At 33.1% G+C, this 27,084-nt stretch overlaps 3 protein-coding genes across 4 annotated transcripts; 2 read left to right on the top strand and 1 right to left on the bottom strand.

Moving 5' to 3' along the window:
• The first annotated feature begins 1,541 nt into the window (after positions 1-1,541).
• On the top strand, positions 1,542-4,527 carry LOC127263487 (peptidyl-prolyl cis-trans isomerase CYP22). Its single transcript, XM_051292572.1, has 7 exons — positions 1,542-1,749; positions 2,344-2,367; positions 3,202-3,289; positions 3,608-3,700; positions 3,899-3,931; positions 4,072-4,128; positions 4,231-4,527. The coding sequence occupies exons 1-7, from the start codon at positions 1,586-1,588 to the stop codon at positions 4,339-4,341; spliced, it is 570 nt and encodes a 189-aa protein (XP_051148529.1). The 5' UTR covers positions 1,542-1,585; the 3' UTR covers positions 4,342-4,527.
• Positions 4,528-4,725: 198 nt separating this feature from the next.
• Positions 4,726-17,722, bottom strand: LOC127263406 (protein unc-13 homolog). The gene is made up of 26 exons (XM_051292452.1): positions 17,359-17,722; positions 16,899-17,074; positions 16,730-16,794; positions 16,174-16,513; positions 15,834-15,900; positions 15,585-15,738; positions 14,887-15,054; positions 14,473-14,583; positions 13,824-14,033; positions 13,457-13,558; positions 12,365-12,595; positions 11,596-11,667; positions 11,257-11,337; positions 10,910-11,095; positions 10,683-10,838; positions 10,020-10,112; positions 9,549-9,620; positions 8,567-8,684; positions 7,906-8,084; positions 6,376-6,454; positions 5,959-6,063; positions 5,774-5,880; positions 5,463-5,540; positions 5,286-5,381; positions 5,099-5,194; positions 4,726-4,915 (listed from the first exon to the last, which is right to left on the bottom strand). Exons 1-26 carry the CDS (start codon positions 17,364-17,366, stop codon positions 4,742-4,744), a joined length of 3,324 nt encoding a protein of 1,107 aa, XP_051148409.1. The 5' UTR covers positions 17,367-17,722; the 3' UTR covers positions 4,726-4,741.
• Positions 17,723-21,474: 3,752 nt separating this feature from the next.
• Positions 21,475-26,857, top strand: LOC127263692 (uncharacterized). Of its 2 annotated transcripts, none has more exons than XM_051292975.1 (8): positions 21,475-21,571; positions 22,043-23,693; positions 23,897-24,123; positions 24,194-24,526; positions 24,695-24,941; positions 25,710-25,838; positions 25,926-26,265; positions 26,368-26,857. In XM_051292975.1, exons 2-8 carry the CDS (start codon positions 22,146-22,148, stop codon positions 26,598-26,600), a joined length of 3,057 nt encoding a protein of 1,018 aa, XP_051148932.1. In that variant the 5' UTR covers positions 21,475-21,571; positions 22,043-22,145; the 3' UTR covers positions 26,601-26,857. The 2 variants fall into 2 exon arrangements, with proteins under 2 accessions (XP_051148932.1, XP_051148848.1); XM_051292891.1 differs by having other exon boundaries at positions 21,545-21,691.
• The last annotated feature ends 227 nt before the right edge of the window (positions 26,858-27,084 follow it).

Below are 27,084 nucleotides of genomic sequence, written 5' to 3'. Positions count from 1 at the left end.
AAATTCTTTTATTTCATGCTTTTTGTCAAAGTGGAGCCTACAATCAACTCAAATATATAGATATATATGATATAGGATATACATTTAAAAATAACCATTAAAATAAATATATATAACAATTATTATATATGATTCATATTTTTATAACCATAATCAAAAGTAATGGCCAATCAAATTATTTTAAAAGAAATACAAAATTGCTAAAAATTCAAGTTTTTTGCACGAGTGAACCCCACAATCAGTTCCTATAATATTATATATATGATATGATTCGATTCTTATATTCAATACAATCCAAAATAACGATTTGATATACTCTCATCCGTCCCATATCTATATATCCATTTATTTTTTTGCACGGAGTTTTAGAAATATTAGTATTATATTGGGATAAAATACAAATAAAGATAAAAAAATTAAATTAACCCTATTAGTATTGTATGATATAAAAGTAATAACATTTGTGTAATATATCAGATAGACAGTAATGAGAATGACCAAAATGAAAAAATGAATATATTATTAAAGGACTGAGGAAGAATATACTATTTTCTTTTAAAATAAATAATAATAATAAAAATTAATTAATTTTTTTATTCTTTTATAACTTGGGTTTAGGGTTTTTGTATTTTGGTGTTTTTAATGCAAATTTAATTATTTAATAGTATATGGTATTTTAAATTAGAGATGAATATTAAATGCAATATCAAAATTAAAAATACAACCCCCATCCGTGTATGATTATTTGTTTTGCCAAATCTTTAGCTATATGGGTATATTTAAATTTAATGATCTAAATCTTGTAGGAATTAAATACTCCACATAGCACAATCTACTACTAAAAATAATAATAAATAAAAAAAATGGTTAGAGCTATATAAAATACATTTTATTATTGACATATTTGTAGAATAATAAGATAATTTAAGGATAAACTTGTAGCCGTAAAGTCGTGAATTAGGATTATGGATTCAAAAGTATATGTATGGTTAAATATAAATTCTAATAAAAATAATAATATTATATTAGTTGATTGTAAGTATAAAATATAAGTATTTGAGTGAACTACTAAAAGAAAAATTACTACTTGATAAATTAAGGGTGTGTTTGTTTGGGGGTTTGGATTTTGAATTGGGATTTGAATAGTAAAAATTTTGAATTTGAATAGTTGTATGATGTGATATAAATAGGTGTTGATGTGATGTTTTGAATGTAAAATTGATTTTTAGTATAATATAAAAAATAAAAAATAGGTGTTTGATTTAATGTTTTTGGGGGGAAAAAATAGGATTAATAGTAGAAATCCAAACAAATCCCTCGAACAAACATACCCTAAATGTATAAATAATTATATTATAATATTTATAGATATAATATTAAAGAGTATAACTAGAGAGTGTAAACGAATTTTATTATAAATGAAAATTACAATTTTATTTTATTTATAACAAAAAAAAAAAAAGGAAAAAAGGCAGTGGTTTATGGATGATGCTTTGCGGGCCCATTAAGTTTGATCCAATTAATATAAGGAAATGTGTATTTTGTTAGCCCACTGATCACTGAACTGAGCAAGCTATTCTCGTCCATGGCGGCCGTAGGCGGCGGAGGCGGAGTGGAGTGGCACCAGAGGCCGCCAAACCCTAAAAATCCGATCGTATTCTTCGACATCACTATCGGAAACATTCCCGCCGGTCGCATTAAGATGGAGCTCTTTGCAGATATTGCCCCCAAAACTGCGGAAAATTTCAGGTATAAATCCTCTGGTTGTACGCACTATTGTTCCTATTTGTATTGTTTGCTGGAATGGCTTGGATAAGCGTATTTCGGAAAAATGTTATGAGCTTCGACGTTTTGGGAACACGTTCACGTTTGTGCAATAATCTTCGCTTAGTAGTTGCTTTAAATTTGTATATATATATAAATTTGTATATATATATATGTTTCAATTTATAGATGGAGTATGGTGTAACGAATATCTTTAATTAATTCTGGAGAATTTATGATTTCATTGTGTTTATGGAAATTGTCTGAGCAACTGTCTTGCATTATTCATTCTCTTGCAGTTCGAGACATCTGTTAGGGCTTTTAGCGAGCTTACAGCTTCAGTTTATTGTTATTAGGATCTGCCAAATAACTTTATAAGTTTATATATATATATATATATATATCGTAGTGTTGAACTGTTGATTAGAATACTGTGCAGAGTGAACTGGTTTTCTTGATTTCACTGTTTCTTCAACTCTTCTTCAAATGAAGGATTATGATGAAAGTTTCTGGTTTCTTTGGCAATTTGGTCGATACATGCAATTGCTAACACTTCTTTTTTTTTTTAATGTTTTTCAGGCAGTTCTGCACCGGCGAGTACAGGTGAGTCTACACCTAAAGTTTTGGTATTATGTTCATTCTTTTATTGCCTGTTGATTGAATTGCAACTCGTTTACTTTAGATAATTAAAGTCTGGGATTAAATCAAAGCTCAAGGATAATTAATCTCTCATATGAATGTGTGATTAATTCATCCCAGTAATTTTTGTACTAAATGTCTATGCTATCCTATATTTAATCAAGCAAAGTAAACATTGTATTAGTTAGAAGATTATATAACATATTGTAATAATATTAGGTCCCATTTGGTTGGACTGATAAGGGGTTAAAGTTATTTTAAATTGCTTTATCAAATTCATTCGTTTCGTTTGGCAATGCGGATTAGTTTCAAATCTCATTGGCCATGGATTTCAGATCCACACCCCCTTTAATACTTCAAATGCTTCCTTCCAAATAATGATTCTTAGTTATAAAATATTTTAAATTTGAAATAATTTAAATATATTCATTTAAAATTCAAGCTCGAATCCAAATTCAAACAATCAAATGTGGCTTTAGTGATAAATAGACCCTTAGAGGAAAAGGATTTCTAACAGTGCCATTCAAAAGTGTTTTCAAAATAACATTTTCATTTGTTTTCCAACTGGTCAACATACATCTTTATCCTTGTCATATTTTGATGTTCTGTTTATAGACAGAAAAAAAAAAAGAAAGGGGAAACGTTGTTACATTTCAATTGAATCGGCTGGATTCATGTCTTAAGGATTGGGTCTTGTGTCCTCTTCCATCATCCCATTTTTCTACAACCTGATCTATACAAAGTGGTTGCATTATATGCCAGTCTTTTTACAAGTGTTTGGCTGGTCTGAATTTGCAGGAAAGCTGGATTACCTGTTGGTTACAAAGGGTGCCAGTTTCACAGAGTGATCAAAGATTTTATGATTCAAGCTGGTGACTTTTTAAAGGTCTGTTTAGCTTCTTCATCTTCCTCCATTTTCTTCGAACTGTTCTAAGAACGTTACAATATAAGGCTATTCAAAAAAGAATCACACGGTGAGTAACATTACCCTAAATCATTTAAAGCCGTTCTCCAGGGTTAGTATAACCAAATTTTCACTGTTTTTAAAACACATCAAGGAGTTTTTAACACAACTACTGTATCATTCAGGTGTGGCTAATGAACTTTTTAATATATTGCGCTGTTATCAAATATTCAAGTAATAATGTTGCACAATCTGCATTCTGTAACGACATATTTGTAGCTAAAATGTATTTGTTTGCAGGGTGATGGTAGTGGCTGCGTGTCCATATATGGAAGTAAGTTCGATGATGAAAATTTTATTGCAAGACACACCGGGCCTGGTCTCTTATCAATGGTAAGTCTTGTCTATAATCTCTATATGGGGTTTGCATTGCGTTTTTAGTAGTTAAACTATTCCAAGTGATTAAACAAAGGTATTTTGAAGTTTGTTGTGATTATTAGTTACAACAAAGGTATACCTATATGGCTATACTTGTGTTAATGACATACTTACAATGGTGCACTATTACTGAATACTCGATTCTTTCGGCAGGCAAACAGTGGCCCGAATTCAAATGGTTGTCAGGTACAAGATCAAATTCTTGCCAATGGACAGTTAAATTATATAGGGAGTGCCGGGGATTCACAATCATTGGCGACTATATTTGTGTTGACAGACAGTTTTCGCTAATACTTCTAACAGAAAGCATATTTTGTGTGTGGCAGTTCTTCATCACTTGTGCTAAGTGTGACTGGCTTGACAATAAGCATGTTGTCTTCGGGGTATGATCGCTGGGTTCCTACACATTCTAAAATTTTGATCCTTGTACTGCTGACTAAAAACAGTCCTTTTCTTGCCCCCATTTTGTGTGATATCTGATGCAGAGAGTGCTCGGAGATGGACTCTTGGTCGCAAGGAAGATTGAGAATGTGGCCACCGGCCCCAACAATCGACCCAAACTAGCTTGTGTTATTGCCGAATGTGGTGAGATGTAGAACAACCCCTAATGACAAACAAAAGAACCATTTTCCACCATTTGGGATGATCAACATTCAGTAAGCTTAGTAAAAAGGCATATATGTTGCCGGCTTATCTATCGATCAGTGGCACAACCATAGTCTGCCATTTAATGTATGATTGAAGAAACCAAAAGCAGGTTATGCATTTTTTTTATGCATGGATGGGTTCCATTGTACCGAATCAAGCAAGGTCTAGATGGGGCTAGCAAATTTAATAGCAAAAATGCGAATTGGTAATTCTTACAATCACTGTATTGAACACAAATGCTTGACCTGATCACTGAGATTTCCAGATTGAATTACGCAGGCAAAAGCAATCTATATGAACCAGTGCGAGCTAATAAGAACAAGTGGTCGATATTGTTTGGTGCAAACATCAAGCAACAGATTTGGGGATTTTGTACTGTTTCTTGAGGAACTGAGAGGCCTCGGAATCGCATCTGTGACACAGAATTCTTATCAGTGTCTTTGTATCGGCGCCAAGTTTGCCCCTCCCGCCCTGCAATTCGAGCTCACTCGCAGACTTCAAGTCCTCGATAAGTTCGCGTGTCTGCATTGGACAGTACAAAGAAAAATGCACATTTATGTAAAGGGTTTAGGGTTATAATATGGGGTGCAAATTCTAACATATATTAGCCCTGTTGAGCCAAATCGAGTGTGGTGGAAAATGTTCACATTAAACTACGACTCGGACGAATATATAGGTTATCGATTGTCTCCAAAGGGGGCTTACCTCATAGCCGTGCAACTTGATCACCTGCCGAATGCGCGCTACCTGGTTCTCCACCACTCCACGAGGAAGTCCATCTCCTCCAGAAATGAAGAACTCCTACAACAAAGAAATTATTACATTTGGTATTCGAACAAAAGGACGGGATGAGTTGGGACATATATAAATATGTATATATATGTATATATACCTTCAGAGATTCCACATCTTCTTCGAGCAGCTTAGCATCAGCAGTAGTGAACAGACGCGAGGGGCCTCCATCTAACACTACACGGATCAAACCATCCTAGAAGATACAAAAAGACGGGCATCAAAAGGAAGTAACATTTACTTCTTCAGTAATTTAGACAGCATAATGGAGACGAACCAGCGATGCTTGAAGAAGTCCTGTTACAACACGATCCCGGAGTGGCTCCACAATGATATCACACAACTGACTGAGTACCTATAGCAATTTTATAACAAATAAATATATTAGCAGTGTAGGAGAGACATCCAAGGTTTGAAGAAGCCGTTGCTTGTGAGGTCAAGACAGGCTGTTAGCTAATAGTCAACAAATCTTTATAAAACTACTTTAAGATTCATGCAACTTCCTCGGACTGATCGATGAAGTTACAGCTTTCACGATTTCTCACCAAGTGATTCATTAATTTGAGTTCAAGCAGAAATAAATCATACCGCATCAAGAGGCTCAATCACAGCTTCCAACCTCGACAGAGAAACACTTGGCTTATATAGGCCATCTATGAATGGCTCTCTCAAATCCCAGAAAACTATTTTAGTTCCTGAAAGTAGAACCCTCATTAGAATATTGCATTGCATAAGCTGCAGAATTGAAAAGACAAATGCCGGGCAAAATGTACCTGTAAACTCACAGATCTGGTCAATGGCAGCATTAATGTCTTTCCGGCTTCCATCAAAACTGTCCTTTCGGATTGAATTTTTTGACTTAGCTTCTGTAGGTCTTTCTGTATGAACGCAATATAATCAAACAACCTCATTAATTGGGTTTGTTTAGTTGGGGTTTGGTTTTGTGTTTTGTTTGAATATGGCTTGGATGTTATGCTTTGTGAAAGAAAATAGTTTTATAGAGAATCGTAAAGCTGCATAGTTGATAGTACATATGAAACCAAATTCCAACATTGCGCTATAGCAGCTAGAATGTATTGCTTCAACATAATATCCTAAGTGTGATAATTAGACCTGAAGATAAATGTAAGTATAACTTAAGTAGAATGTAGATTGGCCATTTTCAATTTAAAAGTATACGTATTACTTACTTGCAGGTTGACCTTGACACTTTTTAGTCCATCGCTCCCAAATGCTATCCTCCAATTTATTTAGCTGGCTAATTGCATACTGACATGAAAAAGGGTTAAGTTAGAATAATTAGAAGATGTATATAGTATCAAGTGCAACAAACAATGGTGAAGTGAAAGAATGCAAATAAGCACCAACAAGTGACCCAACACATATTAATGCAGACTTTGATGCTTCATGAAAGTTTCAATATTCACAAACAGATAATAACTCCATCCTTAGCACGCACACATGTTTCTGTAAAATGCATACTTCATCTATTAAGGGCATCTTTTCTAACAATGGCCCACATAAACATATTTTAAAAATATTCAAATCCTAACATTTCTTCACAACCACAGCATTTTCTAAGGGAATTTAGGAACCATATTTTCTTATAATAAAGGCATCCAATATGAAAGGAACCAGAAACAAGAAAACAAATATATATGAAAATACATATAACTCAATTTTCATCCTTCTTATTTTCAACTTTTTGGGGAAGGGAATGGAAACGTAGTTGGGCAGTGTGACAACATAAACATATACAAAAATGTATTATAACTTGAACTCACATAAAGGGTATTCAATTGAATGCATAGCACTGGTGTCGTAGGAACCATATTTTCTTATAATAAAGGCATCCAATATGAAAGGAACCAGAAACAAGAAAACAAATATATATGAAAATACATATAACTCAATTTTCATCCTTCTTATTTTCAACTTTTTGGGGAAGGGAATGGAAACGTAGTTGGGCAGTGTGACAACATAAACATATACAAAAATGTATTATAACTTGAACTCACATAAAGGGTATTCAATTGAATGCATAGCACTGGTGTCGTAGGAACCATATTTTCTTATAATAAAGGCATCCAATATGAAAGGAACCAGAAACAAGAAAACAAATATATATGAAAATACATATAACTCAATTTTCATCCTTCTTATTTTCAACTTTTTGGGGAAGGGAATGGAAACGTAGTTGGGCAGTGTGACAACATAAACATATACAAAAATGTATTATAACTTGAACTCACATAAAGGGTATTCAATTGAATGCATAGCACTGGTGTCGTAGGAACCATATTTTCTTATAATAAAGGCATCCAATATGAAAGGAACCAGAAACAAGAAAACAAATATATATGAAAATACATATAACTCAATTTTCATCCTTCTTATTTTCAACTTTTTGGGGAAGGGAATGGAAACGTAGTTGGGCAGTGTGACAACATAAACATATACAAAAATGTATTATAACTTGAACTCACATAAAGGGTATTCAATTGAATGCATAGCACTGGTGTCGTAGGAACCATATTTTCTTATAATAAAGGCATCCAATATGAAAGGAACCAGAAACAAGAAAACAAATATATATGAAAATACATATAACTCAATTTTCATCCTTCTTATTTTCAACTTTTTGGGGAAGGGAATGGAAACGTAGTTGGGCAGTGTGACAACATAAACATATACAAAAATGTATTATAACTTGAACTCACATAAAGGGTATTCAATTGAATGCATAGCACTGGTGTCGTAGGAACATTTATTTCAATTGACTTTTTGACATCTGGGAACCTTGTATCTGTTAGTTCCTTCTTAACAAATGCTTTGATTCCACTTTCTTTCCTATAACGTGTAAGAGCAGGCACCGGCGGTATTATGTCTTCCTTGTCAGCTGCACGATACCAACGATTGAAATTGCACTAATAAGAGGCAACATCATAATGATGAAATTGAAATCACACATTCTAACAGAAATAGATAGTTATATGGTTAAATCATATAAAATCATCCAAAAAAGTAATCAAATTGGGACCGAAACCAACTTTGGAAATAAATTAAAAAACGCAAACCAATACGTTCTCAGGACAAGTTTTGATACCAATACCATCAGCCAGTAATCAGTAACTAAAAGAATACATCCTATAATAAGAAAAGGAAGTGCAAAATGTCAAGAAACTTAAATAATCATATCTGAGATTAAATCTGCTAGTAGCTGCGGTGACATATATTTCTATCCATTCCTTAATCTAAAATTAAAAAATTCTCTGAGATCAAATACAGTGGTGGCCGAATCAAATGAACCACACCAGGTCAAAAGTTCATATGTAGCAGCTGTTGGAACATATGGCATCCATTATGAGATCAAGACATTACCTATATTGTCAAGAATATGCTTCGTATACACTTGGAATGCATTGTCAACGCCACGAAAGAGGCTACTCAATTCAGTTGGCCTCATTGGGACTTTAAGAGCAAAGAACTGATCAACTGTCTGCCAATAGGAAAGAACATAAAAATTAAAGCCCCATCTGAGCGTTTATAATAGAATGGTTGGAATTACAGGTTTATAAGTGTCACCCAATGAAAAAAAATATAAATAATATCCGATTAGTTTCAGCTAATGAAGCAAGGGTATATGTATTTGCATCAGCACCTATACACAAACAACATTTATAGAGAGAATAAAACTTTAATGATCAACCAAATAAGAAACTAAAATGGAACAATCACATTTATAATCGACTCTCAATAGCTTGTAATAACTAAGAAAGAAATGAGTCAGGTTTGAACTTTGGGAACCATTTCAAACATAAATAAATGAATGAATAAGCTTAGAAAGAAAAACATAAAGGTGATTGTGCTGTGTGCGAGCATATTAGGATGTAGAGACAACCATACAAAGAAAATTTCACAACCATTTTCATGAGTGATGCTCCATGAGTGAGTAGATAAACAAACAAGACCAACCGATCAAAGCCTCAAAACAGAAAACAGGTATAATAAATCCAAATTCTGTAGCTTCACTTTATGTTCCCTGACACCTGATCAAGGTTGCAAAATAAAAAGGGCTCAAAAAAAGGGACACCTCACAGACACACAGATGGTTGCTTAAATGTGTATGTGATTTCCGAAAGAATCATTCAGTATCACCTTAGAAGGACTAAAAACCATGTAAGAGATATTAAACCATTTATTAGTGAGAAGCAATTTAAAAGAGAACTAGGATATCACAGAATCATTGAACTGGAAGGACACCAATAAGATCCAGGTTCACAGAAATATTGAACAAAAACAAAAATAATAAATAGAGCATGAAGCAAAATTGAAAGAAAAATAAGAGTATACTTGTCTTTACCTCCTCAACAATCCTGTAGACTTCAACAATTGAACTTCCATGCCTTTGCTGAGCTGAGACCAGGGCCCATTTCTGAAAAAGGCTGCAACTATTATTTGCCCACGAGAAGAAAAAATGCATAACTATCATAATCCAGACAGTACTAGTACTATATAAGACATGATATATCCCACAGTCAATATAAAGAGATTATCAGCACCAGGTGACGAACTAAAATTATTATCAATTGTCATCACAATTGCTAGGAGCAACAAAATTTATCTAGGCGACCTCATTACAGAGATATAGGATGCTCTTTATCACAGAAAACTGTCAGTCTTAATTTGTGTTCATAGTATACTGGCTGTTTCTCTTTTTCAATAAAAATGTTTAGAAAAAATATCATTGTTGTTATGAATTCAATCAAAGCACTGCTGCATGTGGAAAGGATGTCACAGAAGATTAGATACAAATGATAGCGTAAGTAATTACCTCCTGTTGAAACACACGTTCAACCCAATCTGAGATCCTTGAAAGTTGTGAATTGATCCACCGCAGAACCAAAGTTCCAGATATAGTATCAATCTAAATAAAACCAAACAAATGTAAAATAAACCAAGCAAACTTAATTATGAAGAAAAGTAAAATAAAATTCAATATTAAACTCTCTTATAATCTCTGTGATGTCTCCCACCCAATGAGAGAATGAACTACGAAGAAATTTTTCTGCTCGCAATTCAATTCAATCAAAACAAAATGTCACATTCTATCTTTTCCCACACTATAGACCATGGGACACCCTCATCCCTCTGTAATAAAAATCCATAGTGAGGGATTCGTACACTTGCCAATCTAAAAAGGCACCAACATCTACCTTGTCAATCGACCCCTGCATTAATGTAATAAGGATCTTTGGCAGCTATGGGTCCTAAAGGACAATATTCATTGTGCAGACACCATATTCTGTGTACAGAGCTCCAGTACCATAAGCTTGTATTCTGAACCCCAAATACAATATACTAACCATTCTCACAGTGTGAATATAATATAAGCTTTATTTATTAAGCAAATATTTGTGTCAGATACCTCGTATAATTGCAGATAATTATTAAATAGAAAAATATAAGAATAGCTTCAAACATTTTGAAGAGTCACCTTGTACACATTCAGTTTCTTGAGGTAAGAGTCAGAAGATCCCTCTTCACATGTAGATGTGATTACTGATTTGATACTTTGTTCAAGACTATCAGCAGCCGGGAACACAGACACAACATCTTCTGTAAGATGCTCCGCACTATCAAGGAATGGTTTCTGGAGGAATAAGAAAGTTAGGCTGCCAGTTTATACAGTATGGTGATGAACTATTAAAGATGTATACTCACCAGTTTGATGCCATAAAGCTTGTGGAGAAGAGATGATGAAACAGCACTGGCATTTCGATGACGGAGGGATAATATGGGTGCATATGTCGTTGTGTCTTTTCTTAGAAGCATCCTTATCTGGTCAGCAAGCAGTGCTAAGGGGTGCTCATGTGTCGTGTTGGACAATGCTTCAACTTCATGTAGAGTCTACAAGGAAGAAAAGCCAGATAAAATTCAGAACCTTCAGTAATTTCTCTGGAAGAAAAGAGTGCATATATAGCATATTCATTTATTGTTAAATGCAATAAAGAATTCAAAAGAATAATATAAAGTAAAACAAAATTGTACAATTAGATTATACCACCTACCTTGGCAAACGCATGTTTAATTGAGGATGATATATAGGCCTCAATTTGCTCAGCATCTGAGAGAGCTGTATCATTCATTGCCTGCATAAATTCTGAAAGGTAAGTTTCACCTCAGAAAGTTTCTTTCTATATACTTCATTTCCATGTAAAATAAATTGACTAAAGCAATAAGTATTTAGACATAGATGACGAGAATAACTTCGCACAAATTGTAGCAATTTCCAAAGTAAATAAAAATAAAAGGTTTGCTTCAAAATATGTAAATAAGAAAATTTGTAAAAATTGATACTTCAATGTACAGAGCTCAACATTGAAATAAACTAAGGCCAATGATAATACCAACTCCGATTCTTCCAGGAGAAGCCTCCGAACAACCATAGCAACAACTACTGTACTCTCCATTTTTGATCCCTAAAAGAGCAGGAAACAGATATGAGCATCAAACAACTTGGTTAATCACATAGCATGTAATCTCAGATCTTGATTGTGATCTATAAATAGCACCACCATAGTCCATACAAATGATCAAGGTATATGATAAAACAAATTTTCTGATTTAGAATAAGTAACAACTACATGAGAACCAGTTTGTACAATGTGCAGTGTAAGATGTTTTATGTATTTAAACACACTATATTTAGGTATGCTAGGGGATATTAGTTCATATATGATCGGTGCATCCTATTCCTATGGATGTTTACAATCGCTGTGTTTCAGAGATAGTCAAGAATAGCATATTTTGTTATGACGTGGTCTCACACCGGTCTCGCACTATTCATTATATTTTTATCCCATCAAAACTATTACATCAAGTACATATACTTCACTTAGAATTTTACATCAAATATACTATCTATTCAAAAGATCGCAACAAATACCTAGGTACATCGCATCAAAAACCTATTTCAATTCATTTTTCACTAAAATTTTGAATAACCGTGGTGATATTTTTTACAGATCAAATATGACAACAGAAATAAAAACTACACAGAAATAATGTTAAAGACTACCAACTAATCAAAATTCGGACAAGTGGCCATGTAAATTAGAAAAATAAAAAAGTTAAATTTGCTTAATAATTAATTTTGGAATCAAATTTCAGATATACCTCAGCAAAATGAAGATGATAATCTGACAGCCGAGTATCAGCCCATTTTTGAATAGGTAACAGGAATGACTGCAATAAAGTCAACTCCTGAGAACCATTCTCGCTCTGGATTCTGCATCTTAAGCTTTTCAAGTGCAACCTTTCTTGTGGGCCACGTTGCTCCTTTAAAGGTATTCTCTTTAACTGATCAATAGCATGTTGCAGGATTCCTTGCTCACCGGTGAGGACGAACTAAAAGTAATAAAGAGTTTGGTTAATTTAGTAAAAGCATCATTTAAAGAATGCATAATCTAAATGGTGCCAACATTAAATTCATCCTAGGAAGATTACATGGTATATGAAAAATGGAAACTTTTAGCACTACTAGATTGCTCATAATCCGATTTGCATGGTAGAAATAAGCAGAATTTAAGATTATTGAAAGTCGAATGTGACTATGCTTTTCTGCATACTTGATTGCAGGTTCTTGACACCCCCATACCAAATAATAAGTTTTGCTACAACAACAACAAGTAACAAAAAAAAAACAGAAGATTATTTTGGGTCTTTTACATTGTCTTCTTTCCTTTTCTGGGTATTTCTCACTGTAGGTGTTCAGAGTTCACTTTAGGTATTTCAACTCTGCATCATCACCAACATCATTCCTAAGTTCTGTCCCTTCTGCCTACACATTATTCTTCTCCTCTGGAATCTTACTAACCAAAATGTGACCAATATCATCATAATAACTATTACTATCTCACACCAGCACCCCACATTTTAATAATATAAATTATGGCCTATAGCCAACAATTAAACAATTTCAAACTCTCCCTATTTTGAATATTTTTTTTCAATATAAGTTATCATTCTCATTCTCAGAAATGTTCACAGTCGAATTGTCGAGCATAAAGGCATAGAAAGAGCCAAAAATAAAAATAAAAATCGTGGGGTGTGGGGGCATCAAAGAGCATTAGAATCATATTGGAGACGGAATGTAAATCATAAAAATGTGGTGCCTGTGGTGAGAAAAGAGAGTCAGGGAGTGTTTGCCATCATTCATCCAATCAATGTTATAAATCAACTTTCTAACAGAAAATAAAGGAGTAATACCTGCCGAAATAACACCCAAGCATAGCAAGTATAATGGATTGTTTCTGTTATTCCTAAGATACGCCAGGTTGACTTGAAAAGCTCCAACATTTCTTCCACTTCCTGGAACAAGAAAACTGTGTCATTTTCAAGGTTATTCTACAATCAGACCCACAGAACTATCCTTTCCTTCAAATAAATGCTCTTATAATATCTTTTGTGATGGCAAAGGTTGCAAGAACTCTGTTAAGTAAATTTCACCTTCGAAGAATTGACACAATCCAACATAGAGACTACGCAAGTCAATCTAAAAACCTTAAACTAAAGTTCCAGCACAATTCTACCACAAAAGCAGAAAATATCATAAATAAGAAACTATTTGACTCACTTCTGTGAGCTTGCCCTCATCCAAAACATCAAAAACGCTGAGCAGTAGTTTCTCATACAATCTGACATTGAGGTGATACCCATCCGCCCAGTGGCATATTTCACCAGTCAAATCACCTCTTGCAGGCCTTTCTGCAAGTGGAATAGCAATATCTCTAAGGGACCTCAAACCATCAGTCCTCTGAAGATCACCAGTAGCTGATGGAAGGGACTGAAAAGATATGTAACATTCAGCAATTGGTGCAAAAGGGCATCGAAACAGTCTATGCAGCGGATCAAGATTTAGAAGTAAATAAATACATCTAGTAAGAGAAGTCCACATGGCATGAGGTATCAAAATCAGATAAATAAATTCTGAGACTAAAAAGAATTCTTGTCAGTGCAATGTGTTTCAAAAGGAACAGGAAAGAATGAAGCTAACAAAACTGATGGATGAGTTAAACAGGAAAGAAGAGAACAAAGGAAGAAAAGCCTACATACATAACAGTTAAACAAGTCGTTGTTAAGCGAAGCAGGGTTGAAGAATGGCAGAGGGAGCGCATAAGCAGTGCTATATGGAGGCTAGAACTTTCAAATCGTCAATCATGCACTTATCTCAAAAACAAGAAGGCTATTTACTAATTAAAAAAGTTAAAAATGTTTCAACACACCTCAGATTCTTCAATCTTCGCCAGAAGAATCCTCAAATCGCTTGCTTTTCTCCCAGACTCACCAAATCCTACAACAGGGTGATTTACAAGTCCTTCTTCCAACATATTTAACTGGACTGACACCAAAGTAAGAGTATTAAGGTCATTGGAGTTTTAAGTATCAAGAAAATACAGCATCCATTGAATAAATATCTATACATTACAACTCAAACAAAATCAAATCTCGTGCTTAGTTGTGGTTTGTTAACTACACTACACCCTTCCAGAAGAAGATCAATTTCAAACCTCCAAATTTCCGAACTCAGAGACATTTATAATAATGGTCAGAAGAAATAAGAGAAAAAATAAAGGTAAGAAACAGAATTCAGTTCGGAGGGTGGGATGAGCAAAACAACAGAGAGAAAGAAAGCTCACTTGTCTTTTCTGCCATTTGATATAAGACTTCTTGTCTGAAAACTCCGAACGTGAGATGCAACATAGTAACTCCAAGGGAACCAATAGAGTATCCATTCTTTTTCCAACTTTTCCAACCATAGCACTTAGAAGTGCCCGTCTTGTTCTGATGTCCATTTCTTCTGAAATCTATGCACACTCATCCAAGTTTTACAATCAGTAAGTAAACGTAATTAGGACTTCAATAATCTCACATAGTCACATTGCAAGTTGCAAAGTAGCAAACAAAGAGAAGCTTTTTCTGTACACAAACTTCAGCCATCAGGGAGTTTCAGATCTAATCTGATCCAGGTATTGTATTGGAACTGACATACATGTAGAATACAAAGGAATCTCCTTTGTTTTTTTTAGTTTCTTCATAAGCCTTATCTATTGAGGGAGCAGCACAGAGTTGCAAAGGAAAAAAATTAGCCAATTATAATTTGATTTTCCTGTCATAAGTAGTTTCATCTGAATGTTAAATAACAAATTCAAGTGGTCAAGCAATGAGAACAAAAGTCAATTGTGAACACATTCATCTGATTCATTAAGAGGTCGCTACATGCCAAGATTTTTAGTTGTATAAGACCAGCACATGTCAGAACATACAATTTCCCATAACCTAGTGAATCAGAACAACAGATATTTGAACATGCATGCAACAAAAACATTTCATGTACCTCCATCTGAACACGCATGGTCTCCAACAACCCAACTAAACCATGTGAACTTTGAGGCTGCATTGCAGCATTTTCAGTTTTACTTCGCCCTAGTTTCCTCATCAATCTAGATTTCTTGTCTTTCTTTTTTTCCTTTGATGGAACAATCAGGCCACTGTTTTGGATGACAAAGCATGACATACCAAATGATCACTGATCAGTTATTCAAATAGAAACAAAAAATTTCGAAAAACAGAGGGATAATGATACCCTGAAGCTCCAGCAGCAGCAAGGAGGATTTCATACGCAGTTTCACGTAGATCATCATCTGTAATACCTATGATTGCAACCAAAAAAAAAGATTTTATGTTTTACAGATTCAGTTTTTGAATGCTGCAAGTAATGCTCATGAAAAATTAACCAACATAAATACATTGTTGAGACTAATATGGCTAAATCCATTCAAAGAATTCACACAGGCATTTGAAAGCAGACTAAGAGGGCATAAATATTATTGAACAGTTCAATAATATTTACCAGTGAATGCAATGAATGGTAAGAACCATGAAATCAGTGAGTATGTGAAATGAACACTAGAAGCAACATTTACCAGTAGCAAATGTAGGCAATCCCAGAACAACATCTGAGGCATCATTTAGAACTCTTCTAGAATATCTACGGCTCTCAATCTCATCCAGAATATCATCCTCGAAATCATCAATGTCATCCACGGTAAGATCTTTAGGCTGCGAAGAGCTAAGAGACTGGGACTTTGACAATTGAGGTGATTCATCAACTTGTTCGTTATCAAAAGGCTCTGAAATAGAAAGGTTGGACACAAGTGGAGTAGAAACAACGGCAGGTACAGGTGGAGGTGCTCTTCGGGGAGGAGAACCTGAATATTCAGGATTTGTGGCTAGAAAGAATTCATCTGTGGGACCTGCATTACTCTTTTTGAGGCAACAAAAAAAGTTAATAGCATATACAGCTTTAAGAAAGTGTAGGAGTTAAACCAAATTTATTGGAATAGATGTAAATTTTCCCATGAAATAAAGAGTATCCAATAACAAACCTGCATCAAAACTATAGCATTCAATGAAGGTAGACAAAGCATGCACCAATAAAGAAATTAAAGCAATTCTTGGATTCAACAAAAAAAAACTTACCATGCTGGGGAACAAAGTACCATCATGGTACTCTCGGATTGCTTCGGATAGTTCGAGCATGTCACCTATAAAATTTACAACCCAAAAAGAAAATCACAACGTGCATTTCAAAATTCAAATCCAAATCCATCCAAAATCAAGAAAAATACTATCCAAATTCAGCCAGCACCTTTCTTGGCACAGTTAATGACATAATCCACACTGACTTGATCCAGATCCACATCATCCAATGTGACTGCACCTGGAGGCATTACTACCCGCTTTATCAAGGTACCCGATAGCATGAAATCTAGGAGGACCCGCCTGTCCCGACGGTACCGTTGCAAAAGTTCGATCTCATTGTCCCTATGTTCAAGATCCACAACTCCTTGGTTACTCATAGAAAGTTCAATTTTACTCATCAAAGCTTATAATTCGTTAACAACTAAGAACAACATAAAAAAGCCAGATAAATCTCTTAAAACGAAGCTACAGACAAAGAATCTGCACTCGCAATCGGCAAAGTTTAAAAGTTGACCTAGTTCACCATAACTACTAAGAATGACAAAATCTGAGAATTCAATCTAAAAAATGCTCGACGAATGAGATACAAAAAAAACAAAGATCCAAAGCTAAGCGAGGGCACTTACTCATCCATATCGACTTCACCGCAAAAACGTCTCGGAAAATCAGCAATTGAACCTGTATTCTGACTGCCCCTACCAAGATTTCAGCAAAGCGGTTTCTTAAAGAACAAGTAAAAGCTTCACGAGTCCCAAAAAGGCAATGCCCTTTAGGATTGAAGATGAACAGCGAATACAGAGAGATCCTTGTAAATCCAAGTCGGCGTGTGAGGTGTAAACATGCAGGCGGTGAGAGGTGTCGAAATCAGAGAGGCATTGTGAAAGAGTGAGTGAGTTGATGGATGAATGGTGAGCGGTGAACTGTCCTCTCGTCTCTCCGGATTGAAAACTGGCGACCGTCAGCAACCAAAACCGTTTACTCATCCCAAACCATTTCTGTTATTTTTAATAAAACTTATCTACAAAAGGGTTTTTCACTTTAGGGTCAATTTGTTTGTTGGGGGATTGGATTTATCAAATACCCGTTTTTTGTTTTTTATTTTTTATATTATATAAAAAATTAATTTTATATTTAAAATATCACATCAATATCTATTTATATCACATTATACAATTATTCAAATTCAAAATTTTTAGTATTCAAATCTCAATTCAAAATCCAAATTCCAAACAAATTCAAAATTTTTACTATTTAAATTTCAACTAAAAACTATACTATTCATTCAAAAATATTTTAAAAAATATTAAATCAAATACTCCACCGTCAGTCTATCCATTTACTTTTTTTTATCTACGTTAATTTTTAAATATTAATTATTATATTAAAATACATTAAAAATAAAAAAAATGACAAAAATATTTCTATTGGTGTAATACAAATGCAATAACTTTTGTAAAAAAAAATATACAAATATAAAGATATTTTTAATATTAAAAACATTGACGCCAAATACAAACGGATAGATTGACAGTGAACGAAAATAATATTTATTTTTTATATTTTATATTGTACTAAAAATTAATTTTATATTAAAAAATCACATATATCTATTCATATCACATTATATAATTATTTTAATACAAAACTTTTATTATTCAAATTTTAGGTCAAAATACAAACCATCAAACAAACACACTATTGCTCTTCATTTCATTTTATTGTTTTTTAAGAAAAATAAATAAAATATAAATTTTTATTTTTAAATCCATTTAATTTTAAAGTAAAATTTTCACATGTACCAAATATTATTTCTTATTTTTAAAAAAATAATTATTACTTAAATTATAAATATATTATTACACATGTAATTATTTTATTAAAAAATTAAAATTAAATTTAGTGATAACAACAGATAAAAACAAATATATTGGATAAAAAATGATGATTTATATAATATATATTATTTTAAAATATATTTATTTTTTATCATGAATTTTAATAAAAATATGTAAATTTTATATTATCATCGTGTGGCTTTAAAGGTTACATTTACGGTTAATCTATTAATTATTATATAAAAAAATATAGCAAAAATTTTTTTTTAAAAAGAATTATAATAACTATTTTCATTAATGTCTTATAATATAATATAAGGACATTTGTAAAAACAATTATATAAATATAAAAATATTTAATACAATGACATAAAATATAGGACAAATGAAATATTTATTTTTTAATAAAAAAATATGTTTATTCATAGAAGTCAATTATGGTATTTATTTTTTTATTTTCGTCAATCTTATTTATGTTATTGCTTGTTTTTAGAAAATATATATATACTTTAATATTATTTTAAAATTTTAAATTTATAAAATTTCAATATAATTAATTAGTTTTAATTTATAATAATTACTTTGAATAATATCTTTTTAATTTACAGATTATACTTTTCTAAATTTTTGTCCTTTTTTGCAAGTAAATATGAATAAATAAGTTAAAATGATATTGTGGTGAAGCTGAAACACAACCGAAGTGTTTGGCAAATAGTTTTTTTAAGAGCTTTTAGCTTATTGAACAGATTTTAGTTGTTTGACCGGTCAAAAGGCTAATTTAGGTGTTTCGGTAAATTAGCTTTTTTGAACTAAAAAGTTAATTTCTGAAAAGCTAACTTACCCAGCATTTTGAAATAGTTTTTTCTGTTAAAAAAAATTATTTCTTATATGCCCTAAAAATCTATTATGCATTTTATACAAATAAATATATTTTGATTATTTATTAATTATATTATAATATTTTATTATAATATAATTTTACTTTTATAAATTTAAAATAATTAATTTTTACATAAAAATTATTTTAATTGTAAAATATATAAATTTATTAAAATCAACATAAAATAGAAACTATAAATATTAATAATTTATTTTTATATTAAAATTACATTATATAAAATTTTATACTAAAAATAAATTAAATAAATTAAATTGATTGAAAATTATAAATATAATGAACTAATCGATAACTAACATAATAAATATATATACGAAAAATTTATTATTTTATATATTACATTATTTTCAATAGAAAAAACTATTTATATATTTTAATAAAAATATATTATTTTTTAAAAATCTAATTGTAATAAAAATAAATACTTTTATAACACTTTTACAATTTTCAATAACTAATAACAAATTTTTTTGAACATAATTGAATATATTAGAAACAAAAATAAAATATAAATATCTTCAATTGTCATATTTTACGTATAAACAACTAATATCAAACAGTTGTTTTACCAAACATTTTAATACAAACATCTAATCGAATCAGTTAGTCAAACCAACTAATTAAATAAGTTAACATCTAACTTCTATCGGTTAATTGTCAAACACGCCTCATATGTCACATCACACATGTTAAATTCATGTTAGTGATTTTTATTGATTCTGTTTTTAACAATGAGATCAAATATAATTAAAATTATTTATAATGAAAATAAAATTAATATATATATATTTATATTAAGATCAAAATAAATTCTTTTATATTTCAAAGTGATTTTTTTTTACTCTATATTAATCAATAAGATAATATTCAATTATGTTTTAGTTTATTATAAAACTCTGAACGATTCATTTGAATTGGGACTAAAGGACTATATTTTTACTAAAATTTATAGGTTGTATTTGTTTGTTTTTTAATAGATCCGCATTAAGTAGACACAGATTTACTATTTCATATTTTCTCAAAAATATTAAATTACCTAATTATTTTTTATATATTATATTAAAAAAAAACACATTGATATACTATATTTATATAAAATAAAATAATTATTTCAATTCAAAATTTTATTATTCAAAATATTAAACCAAAACACATTTATCAAAACTAAATAAAAATATCAAAATAAATTCAAAGCACACCCTAACTTACAAATTAAACAATTGAAAAAAAGTAAAAACAAAATACTACTAGTACAATTATGTTTGCCTTTTGGTTTATTTGATTTACATCTGATGATTTGAACTAAATTCCTAATTTAAATAACAAATTAATTTAATATTTTATATATATAAAAAATAAAAGAAAAAGATCAAATCAAATTTTACTAATAAATTCCATACATGATTAACCCAAAGCAAACGAACCATATTCGCCCATACATTTGAATTATAGCCTATAATTGAGAATATAATATTTGACCAGTAAAATATTACTCCTCTGTCCCAGATACACTGTAGACACCATATTTTAATCAGTAGATAATTAAAAATATATTAGCAAAAATAATTATTCTATAATATAAATAATTATAAATTAAAATTAAGATAACTAATTAGTTTAATTAAAATTTTAAAAAAATTAAAATTAAAAAATTTAAAATAAAATTAAAATGTATAATTATTTTCCAAGTAGACACCATATTTTAGGAGGAGTGTAATCAGTAGATAATTAAAAATGTATTAGCAAAAATAATTATCCTATAATATAAATAATTATAAATTAAAATTAAGATAACTAATTAGTTTAATTAAAATTTTAAAAAAATTAAAATTAAAAAATTTAAAATGAAATTAAAATGTATAATTATTTTCCAAATAATGAAAATGACATGGTATGTATCACGGAACAAACTTCAATATGGACCTAGTATCCGGGACGGAAGACTAATATACTACACGAAATGTGGAAAAGTATTTTTTTTTTTTTTATTTTGTAGAAAACATTATCAAATTTGACTTTGATATAGTATTCTTATTATAATATGAACGCTCACCGCATAATAGGATTAGGGTTTTGTTTCTGACCCGAACTTCTCGCTGTTCTCAGGTATGAAAATGTTGATTGCTCTGCCCTTTCGTAATTTTATTCTAGTCGCCCGTCGATCTGTAGGAAAAGCCTTGCGATCGTAATATAGCTGCCGAATTTCATGATTGATTTGCTTTCGAGGTGCTTTTTGTATGATTGCTCGTTTTTTTTTTTTTCATGCTATTGTTGCTTAGGCACGCTTCATTTCTGGATTCGTTCATTTGTTAGAAGTATGTATCTATTGTATTTACTAAAATGTTGCAACTTTTCTGGAGATTCGTTACCTTCTTTTTTTTTTTTTTTTAAATTATCGTTTGCGTTTGCGAATTCGGTTATAGATCTGATTATGTTAATCGTTTCTGGGATTATTAGGTGTATGTCTATGTTCCATGTGTGCCTAATCATTTGTTTGCTTTAAAATTAAGCTGTATTAATTTATTTGGTTTGATCATTTGAAATTCAGCGCATTAATTGTTCTTTCTGTTTGGTTAGGGTGTTGTGAAGATTGAAATGACAGTTGGTAAAGCTTGATTTGTTTGGAAAAGTGTGAAGGCTCAGTCGGTATAGTTTTTCAGATTTAGTGAAGAACAGCAGTATGGTGTGGTTTCGAGCTGGATCTAATGCGGCAAGGCTTGCTGTCAGGCGATCTTTGTCGCAAACTAGTCATGTGTCACGAAAATTGATCAATCCTGTTCAAAAACATAACTTCCATAGCACAGTGTTTAGGTCGAAGGCTCAGTCTGCACCTGTGCCTCGTCCTGTTCCATTATCCAGGTTGACTGACAGCTTTTTGGATGGGACGAGCAGTGTGTATCTTGAAGAGCTGCAGAGAGCCTGGGAGCAAGACCCCAACAGTGTGGATGAATCATGGGACAATTTTTTCAGAAACTTTGTTGGGCAGGCTTCAACATCTCCTGGAATTTCTGGCCAGACAATTCAAGAGAGTATGAGGTTGATGTTGCTTGTGAGAGCTTATCAAGTTTATGGTCACATGAAAGCCAAGATAGATCCATTGGGTTTGGAACAGGGGCCCATTCCTGATGATCTTGATCCAGCAAATTATGGGTTTTCGGAAGCTGATCTGGATAGAGAATTTTTCATTGGTGTTTGGAGAATGTCTGGGTTCTTGTCTGAGAACCGTCCTGTGCAAACATTGAGGGCTATATTGACAAGATTAGAACAAGCTTATTGTGGAAATATTGGATATGAGTTCATGCATATAGCTGATCGTGAAAAGTGTAACTGGCTGCGAGACAAAATTGAAACACCCACGCCAACTCAATATAGTAGAGACCGACGTGAGGTTATCCTTGACAGGCTTATTTGGAGTACCCAGTTTGAGAACTTCTTGGCTGCCAAATGGACTGCTGCCAAAAGGTTTGGGCTTGAAGGCTGTGAGACATTGATACCTGGTATGAAGGAGATGTTTGATAGGTCAGCTGATCTTGGAGTAGAGAGTATAGTTATTGGGATGTCACACCGTGGAAGGCTGAATGTTTTGGGAAATGTTGTCCGGAAACCTCTGCGGCAGATATTTAGTGAGTTTAGTGGCGGTACAAAACCTGTAGATGAGGTCGGGCTTTACACTGGAACTGGTGATGTCAAATATCATCTTGGAACTTCTTATGATCGACCAACAAGGGGCGGCAAGAGAATTCATTTGTCATTGGTTGCGAATCCTAGTCACTTGGAAGCAGTTGACCCTGTTGTGGTTGGGAAAACTAGAGCCAAACAATATTACTCCAATGACATTGACCGAACAAAAAACATGGGTGTTCTAATTCATGGTGATGGTAGCTTTGCTGGTCAAGGTGTTGTTTACGAGACCCTGCATCTTAGTGCTCTACCAAATTACACTACTGGTGGAACCATTCACATAGTTGTGAATAATCAAGTGGCTTTCACTACTGACCCAAGATCTGGAAGATCGTCCCAATACTGTACTGATGTCGCTAAAGCTCTGAGCGCTCCTATTTTCCATGTCAACGGTGATGATGTGGAAGCAGTTGTTTATGCCTGTGAACTTGCAGCAGAGTGGCGTCAGATTTTCCATACTGATGTTGTGGTTGACATTGTCTGCTACCGCCGATTTGGACACAATGAAATTGATGAGCCATCCTTCACTCAACCCAAAATGTACAAGGTATTTGATGTGATGCTTGAATCTTTATTCTATTTATAACAGTTTCTGATATGGGTTTCCTCATTTTAGATTTCTTTTCGTCACTTAAAGCAATACAGTTATCAACTACCCTGATTTCAGTTCATACTATATTCCTTACTCACTTCTATGATTTATGTAAAGTTGCCTGATGAAGATTATACTTTTCTGACTGGCTTCCACAGGTCATTAAGAGTCATCCTTCAGCACTTGAAATTTACCAGAATAAACTTCAGGAATCCGGTGAGGTCAAGAAAGAAGAAATTGATAGGATGAACAAAAAAGTTTCTACTATTCTCAATGAAGAATTTGTGGGCAGCAAAGACTATGTACCTAAAAGAAGGGACTGGCTTTCAGCTTACTGGGCTGGTTTCAAGTCTCCCGAACAACTTTCACGAATTCGTAACACAGGGTAATTTTAGTTTGTTAGCAATTATTAGTACTTGTCACATACGAGATCATCAAATCATTCTGCATTTCAGGGTCAAACCAGAGATTTTGAAGAATGTTGGCAAGGCAATCACAACTCTTCCTGAAACGTTCAAGCCCCACAGAGCTGTCAAGAGAATTTTTGAAGACCGTGCAAAGATGATTGAGTCAGGGGAAGGAATTGACTGGGCATTGGGTGAAGCACTTGCCTTTGCAACGTTGCTTGTTGAGGGAAATCATGTGAGATTGAGTGGGCAGGATGTTGAGCGAGGTACTTTCAGCCACAGGCATGCTATTCTTCATGATCAAGAAAGTGGGGAAATATACTGCCCCTTGGATCATGTTATGCTCAACCAAAATGAAGAAATGTTTACCGTGAGCAACAGGTGATTATAATTGTTGGTTATTCCTCATGCTGTCTTGCATGAACTATACTTGAATCATGATGATTTTGTTTGCACTTCGATTCTCCTTTCTTCATATTTGTATAAAAGAATGCCATGCCCTTGTGTGTTTGTCTCTGATTATTATTATTATAATTTCGTCTTTTGCAGCTCCCTCTCGGAGTTTGGGGTTTTGGGATTTGAATTAGGTTATTCAATGGAAAACCCTAATTCTCTGGTTCTCTGGGAAGCTCAGTTTGGTGATTTTGCCAATGGAGCTCAGGTGATATTTGACCAGTTTCTGAGCAGTGGTGAATCCAAATGGCTCCGTCAAACTGGATTGGTTGTCCTCCTACCTCATGGATATGATGGTCAAGGCCCAGAGCACTCAAGTGCACGTTTGGAGCGTTACCTTCAGGTTCAGTTCCTTTTGCTACTCCTTATTTGGTTGAAAGCTTGAAATTATTTTTAATAATTCATAATTATACAACCCACCCATATGCCGAAAATGTGGTACATGTTAATTAGCATTTGTCTTTTCTTTTTGATTGGTTAATGTAAAACTGTTTTTCATATGCCGAAAATGTGGTACATGTTATTTTTCATGACCATAATTAAAAGTCCATTTTTATGCCTACATGGTGGGGTTTGAATAATAAATCTCAAGATTTGGAGCTTGAACTCCATTTCCAATATTGTTAAGACTGTATTGAATATCTCATCTGTAAGGTCCGAACTAAGAGGTGCTCGGCAATCGGCATTTCTGATGCTTGCCTTTTCCATCATAGTCGAAAAGCTTAATTGTAGGATCTCATTGATGCACTTTCATTTCTCACAATTCTCGACTTGTGAAGCCTTACTTAGGGTTTGTTTGGTTGTAGCTTGAAATTGTGTGTTATTTGAGTTTTTGTATAAATAGTATTTTGATGTGATATTTCGTGAGGGGAGATAATGTGTTTTTATTGAAAACTGTACGGAGTGAATACTGTTGATTTCAGTTTAAAATCACAAACTAACAAGCCCAAATTTTTAGTAATCACATACTAGAATGTTCACACTCTTCATATCACTTATGCTTCATCAGTCGTTTTTCAATTTCTTGCCATATTTGTTTACGAATACTTTTTGACTTAATCGTAAGCTTTATTTTCTGGATTATTCATTTCGACTACCATCTTTTTCACAGATGAGTGATGATAATCCATATCTTATCCCTGAGATGGAGCCAACCCTGAGGAAGCAGATTCAAGAATGCAACTGGCAAGTGGTGAATGTGACTACACCTGCAAACTATTTCCATGTCTTGCGACGTCAGGTAATTCGATCCAACTTGCCAAGCCGACCCCTGTGCTCGTAGAGACGCATCTAGTTTATGAAACCTCTTAACATTTCGAAATTCCAGTTGCATAGGGAATTCCGTAAACCTCTCATCGTGATGGCGCCAAAGAACTTGCTTCGCCACAAGGACTGCAAATCAAACTTATCTGAGTTTGACGACGTCGAAGGCCACCCAGGCTTCGACAAACAAGGAACCAGATTCAAACGCCTCATCAAGGATCAAAACTTTCACTCGGATCTCGAAGAGGGCATTCGACGACTCGTCCTATGCTCCGGAAAAGTTTATTACGAGCTCGACGATGAGAGGAAAAAAGCCGGCGCAAAGGATGTCGCAATTTGCAGGATGGAGCAGCTCTGCCCCTTCCCATACGACCTCGTCCAGCGCGAGCTGAAACGCTACCCAAGTACATTCGAATCACTAAATTCACATAGCGTTGCACCATCCCCGATCTATATATATATATATATATATCTAAACTGATCGTTCCTTGCAATGACTTTTGCAGATGCCGAGGTGGTCTGGTGCCAGGAGGAGCCGATGAACATGGGTGCGTACAGCTACATCCTACCCCGTCTCGGCACTGCAATGAAATCAGTGTCGAGAGGCTCTGTGGAGGACGTCAAGTACTCGGGACGACCTCCGTCTGCCGCCACTGCCACCGGATTCTACCAAGTTCACGTCAAAGAGCAAAACGAACTCGTCCAGAAAGCCCTGCAACCCGATCCGATCGTTCCGTGAGATCGAATCGACCTCGTAACGGTTAGTCTTTTCCTTTCTTGTCTTTGGAGCTGTCTTGAAGTGTTTTTGTGGTAATAAAGAGAATGTTTTGCATGACATTGAAGACATCGTATGGCTAAAATTTTGATGTCTCAAGAGTAATTTTTCTTTCCTTTCTGAGAAAAAACAGTGGTGTTTTTATTTCAATATTCATCTTGATTTTGTATAATCTCTCCATACCGATATGTACTCCCTTGTAATAAGAAAACAATTACTTAGCTGTGTTTTTTTTAATTAAATTTTTCTAAATTTTATTATTTTGATGATGAGGATTATTTTTATTTTTATTATTATTATTTATTATTTAAATATAGAACTTAGTTATTGTGCTGAATTTTTTTTGTTTAGAACAATTATACAAATAGAAAGGTCAAAGCTTAAAAAACCTCATTTTACATATTTTCAATGATTAATCAAATATCATTATTTTTTAATTTATTAAAAA

Source organism: Andrographis paniculata, unplaced genomic scaffold (assembly GCF_009805555.1).
Source record: "Andrographis paniculata isolate CXL003 unplaced genomic scaffold, ASM980555v1 Contig10END, whole genome shotgun sequence".
NCBI lineage: Eukaryota > Viridiplantae > Streptophyta > Magnoliopsida > Lamiales > Acanthaceae > Andrographis > Andrographis paniculata.
The sequence above is the reverse complement of the archived record's forward strand: the minus strand, read 5'-3'. Positions and strand labels throughout refer to the sequence as shown.

Coding starts and splice junctions, on each gene's coding strand:
- LOC127263487 (XM_051292572.1), top strand. CDS start 1,586: ATGGCGGCCGTAGGCGGCGGAGGCGGAGTGGAGTGGCACCAGAGGCCG. Junction 2,368..3,201: donor TTCTGCACCGGCGAGTACAG/GTGAGTCTACAC, acceptor CTGAATTTGCAG/GAAAGCTGGATTACCTGTTG. Junction 4,129..4,230: donor ATAAGCATGTTGTCTTCGGG/GTATGATCGCTG, acceptor TATCTGATGCAG/AGAGTGCTCGGAGATGGACT.
- LOC127263406 (XM_051292452.1), bottom strand. Junction 10,839..10,909: donor AGCTTTATGGCATCAAACTG/GTGAGTATACAT, acceptor TTATTCCTCCAG/AAACCATTCCTTGATAGTGC. Junction 5,541..5,773: donor TGATTGAGCCTCTTGATGCG/GTATGATTTATT, acceptor AAATTGCTATAG/GTACTCAGTCAGTTGTGTGA.
- LOC127263692 (XM_051292975.1), top strand. CDS start 22,146: ATGGTGTGGTTTCGAGCTGGATCTAATGCGGCAAGGCTTGCTGTCAGG. Junction 24,527..24,694: donor ATGTTTACCGTGAGCAACAG/GTGATTATAATT, acceptor CGTCTTTTGCAG/CTCCCTCTCGGAGTTTGGGG. Junction 26,266..26,367: donor CGAGCTGAAACGCTACCCAA/GTACATTCGAAT, acceptor TGACTTTTGCAG/ATGCCGAGGTGGTCTGGTGC.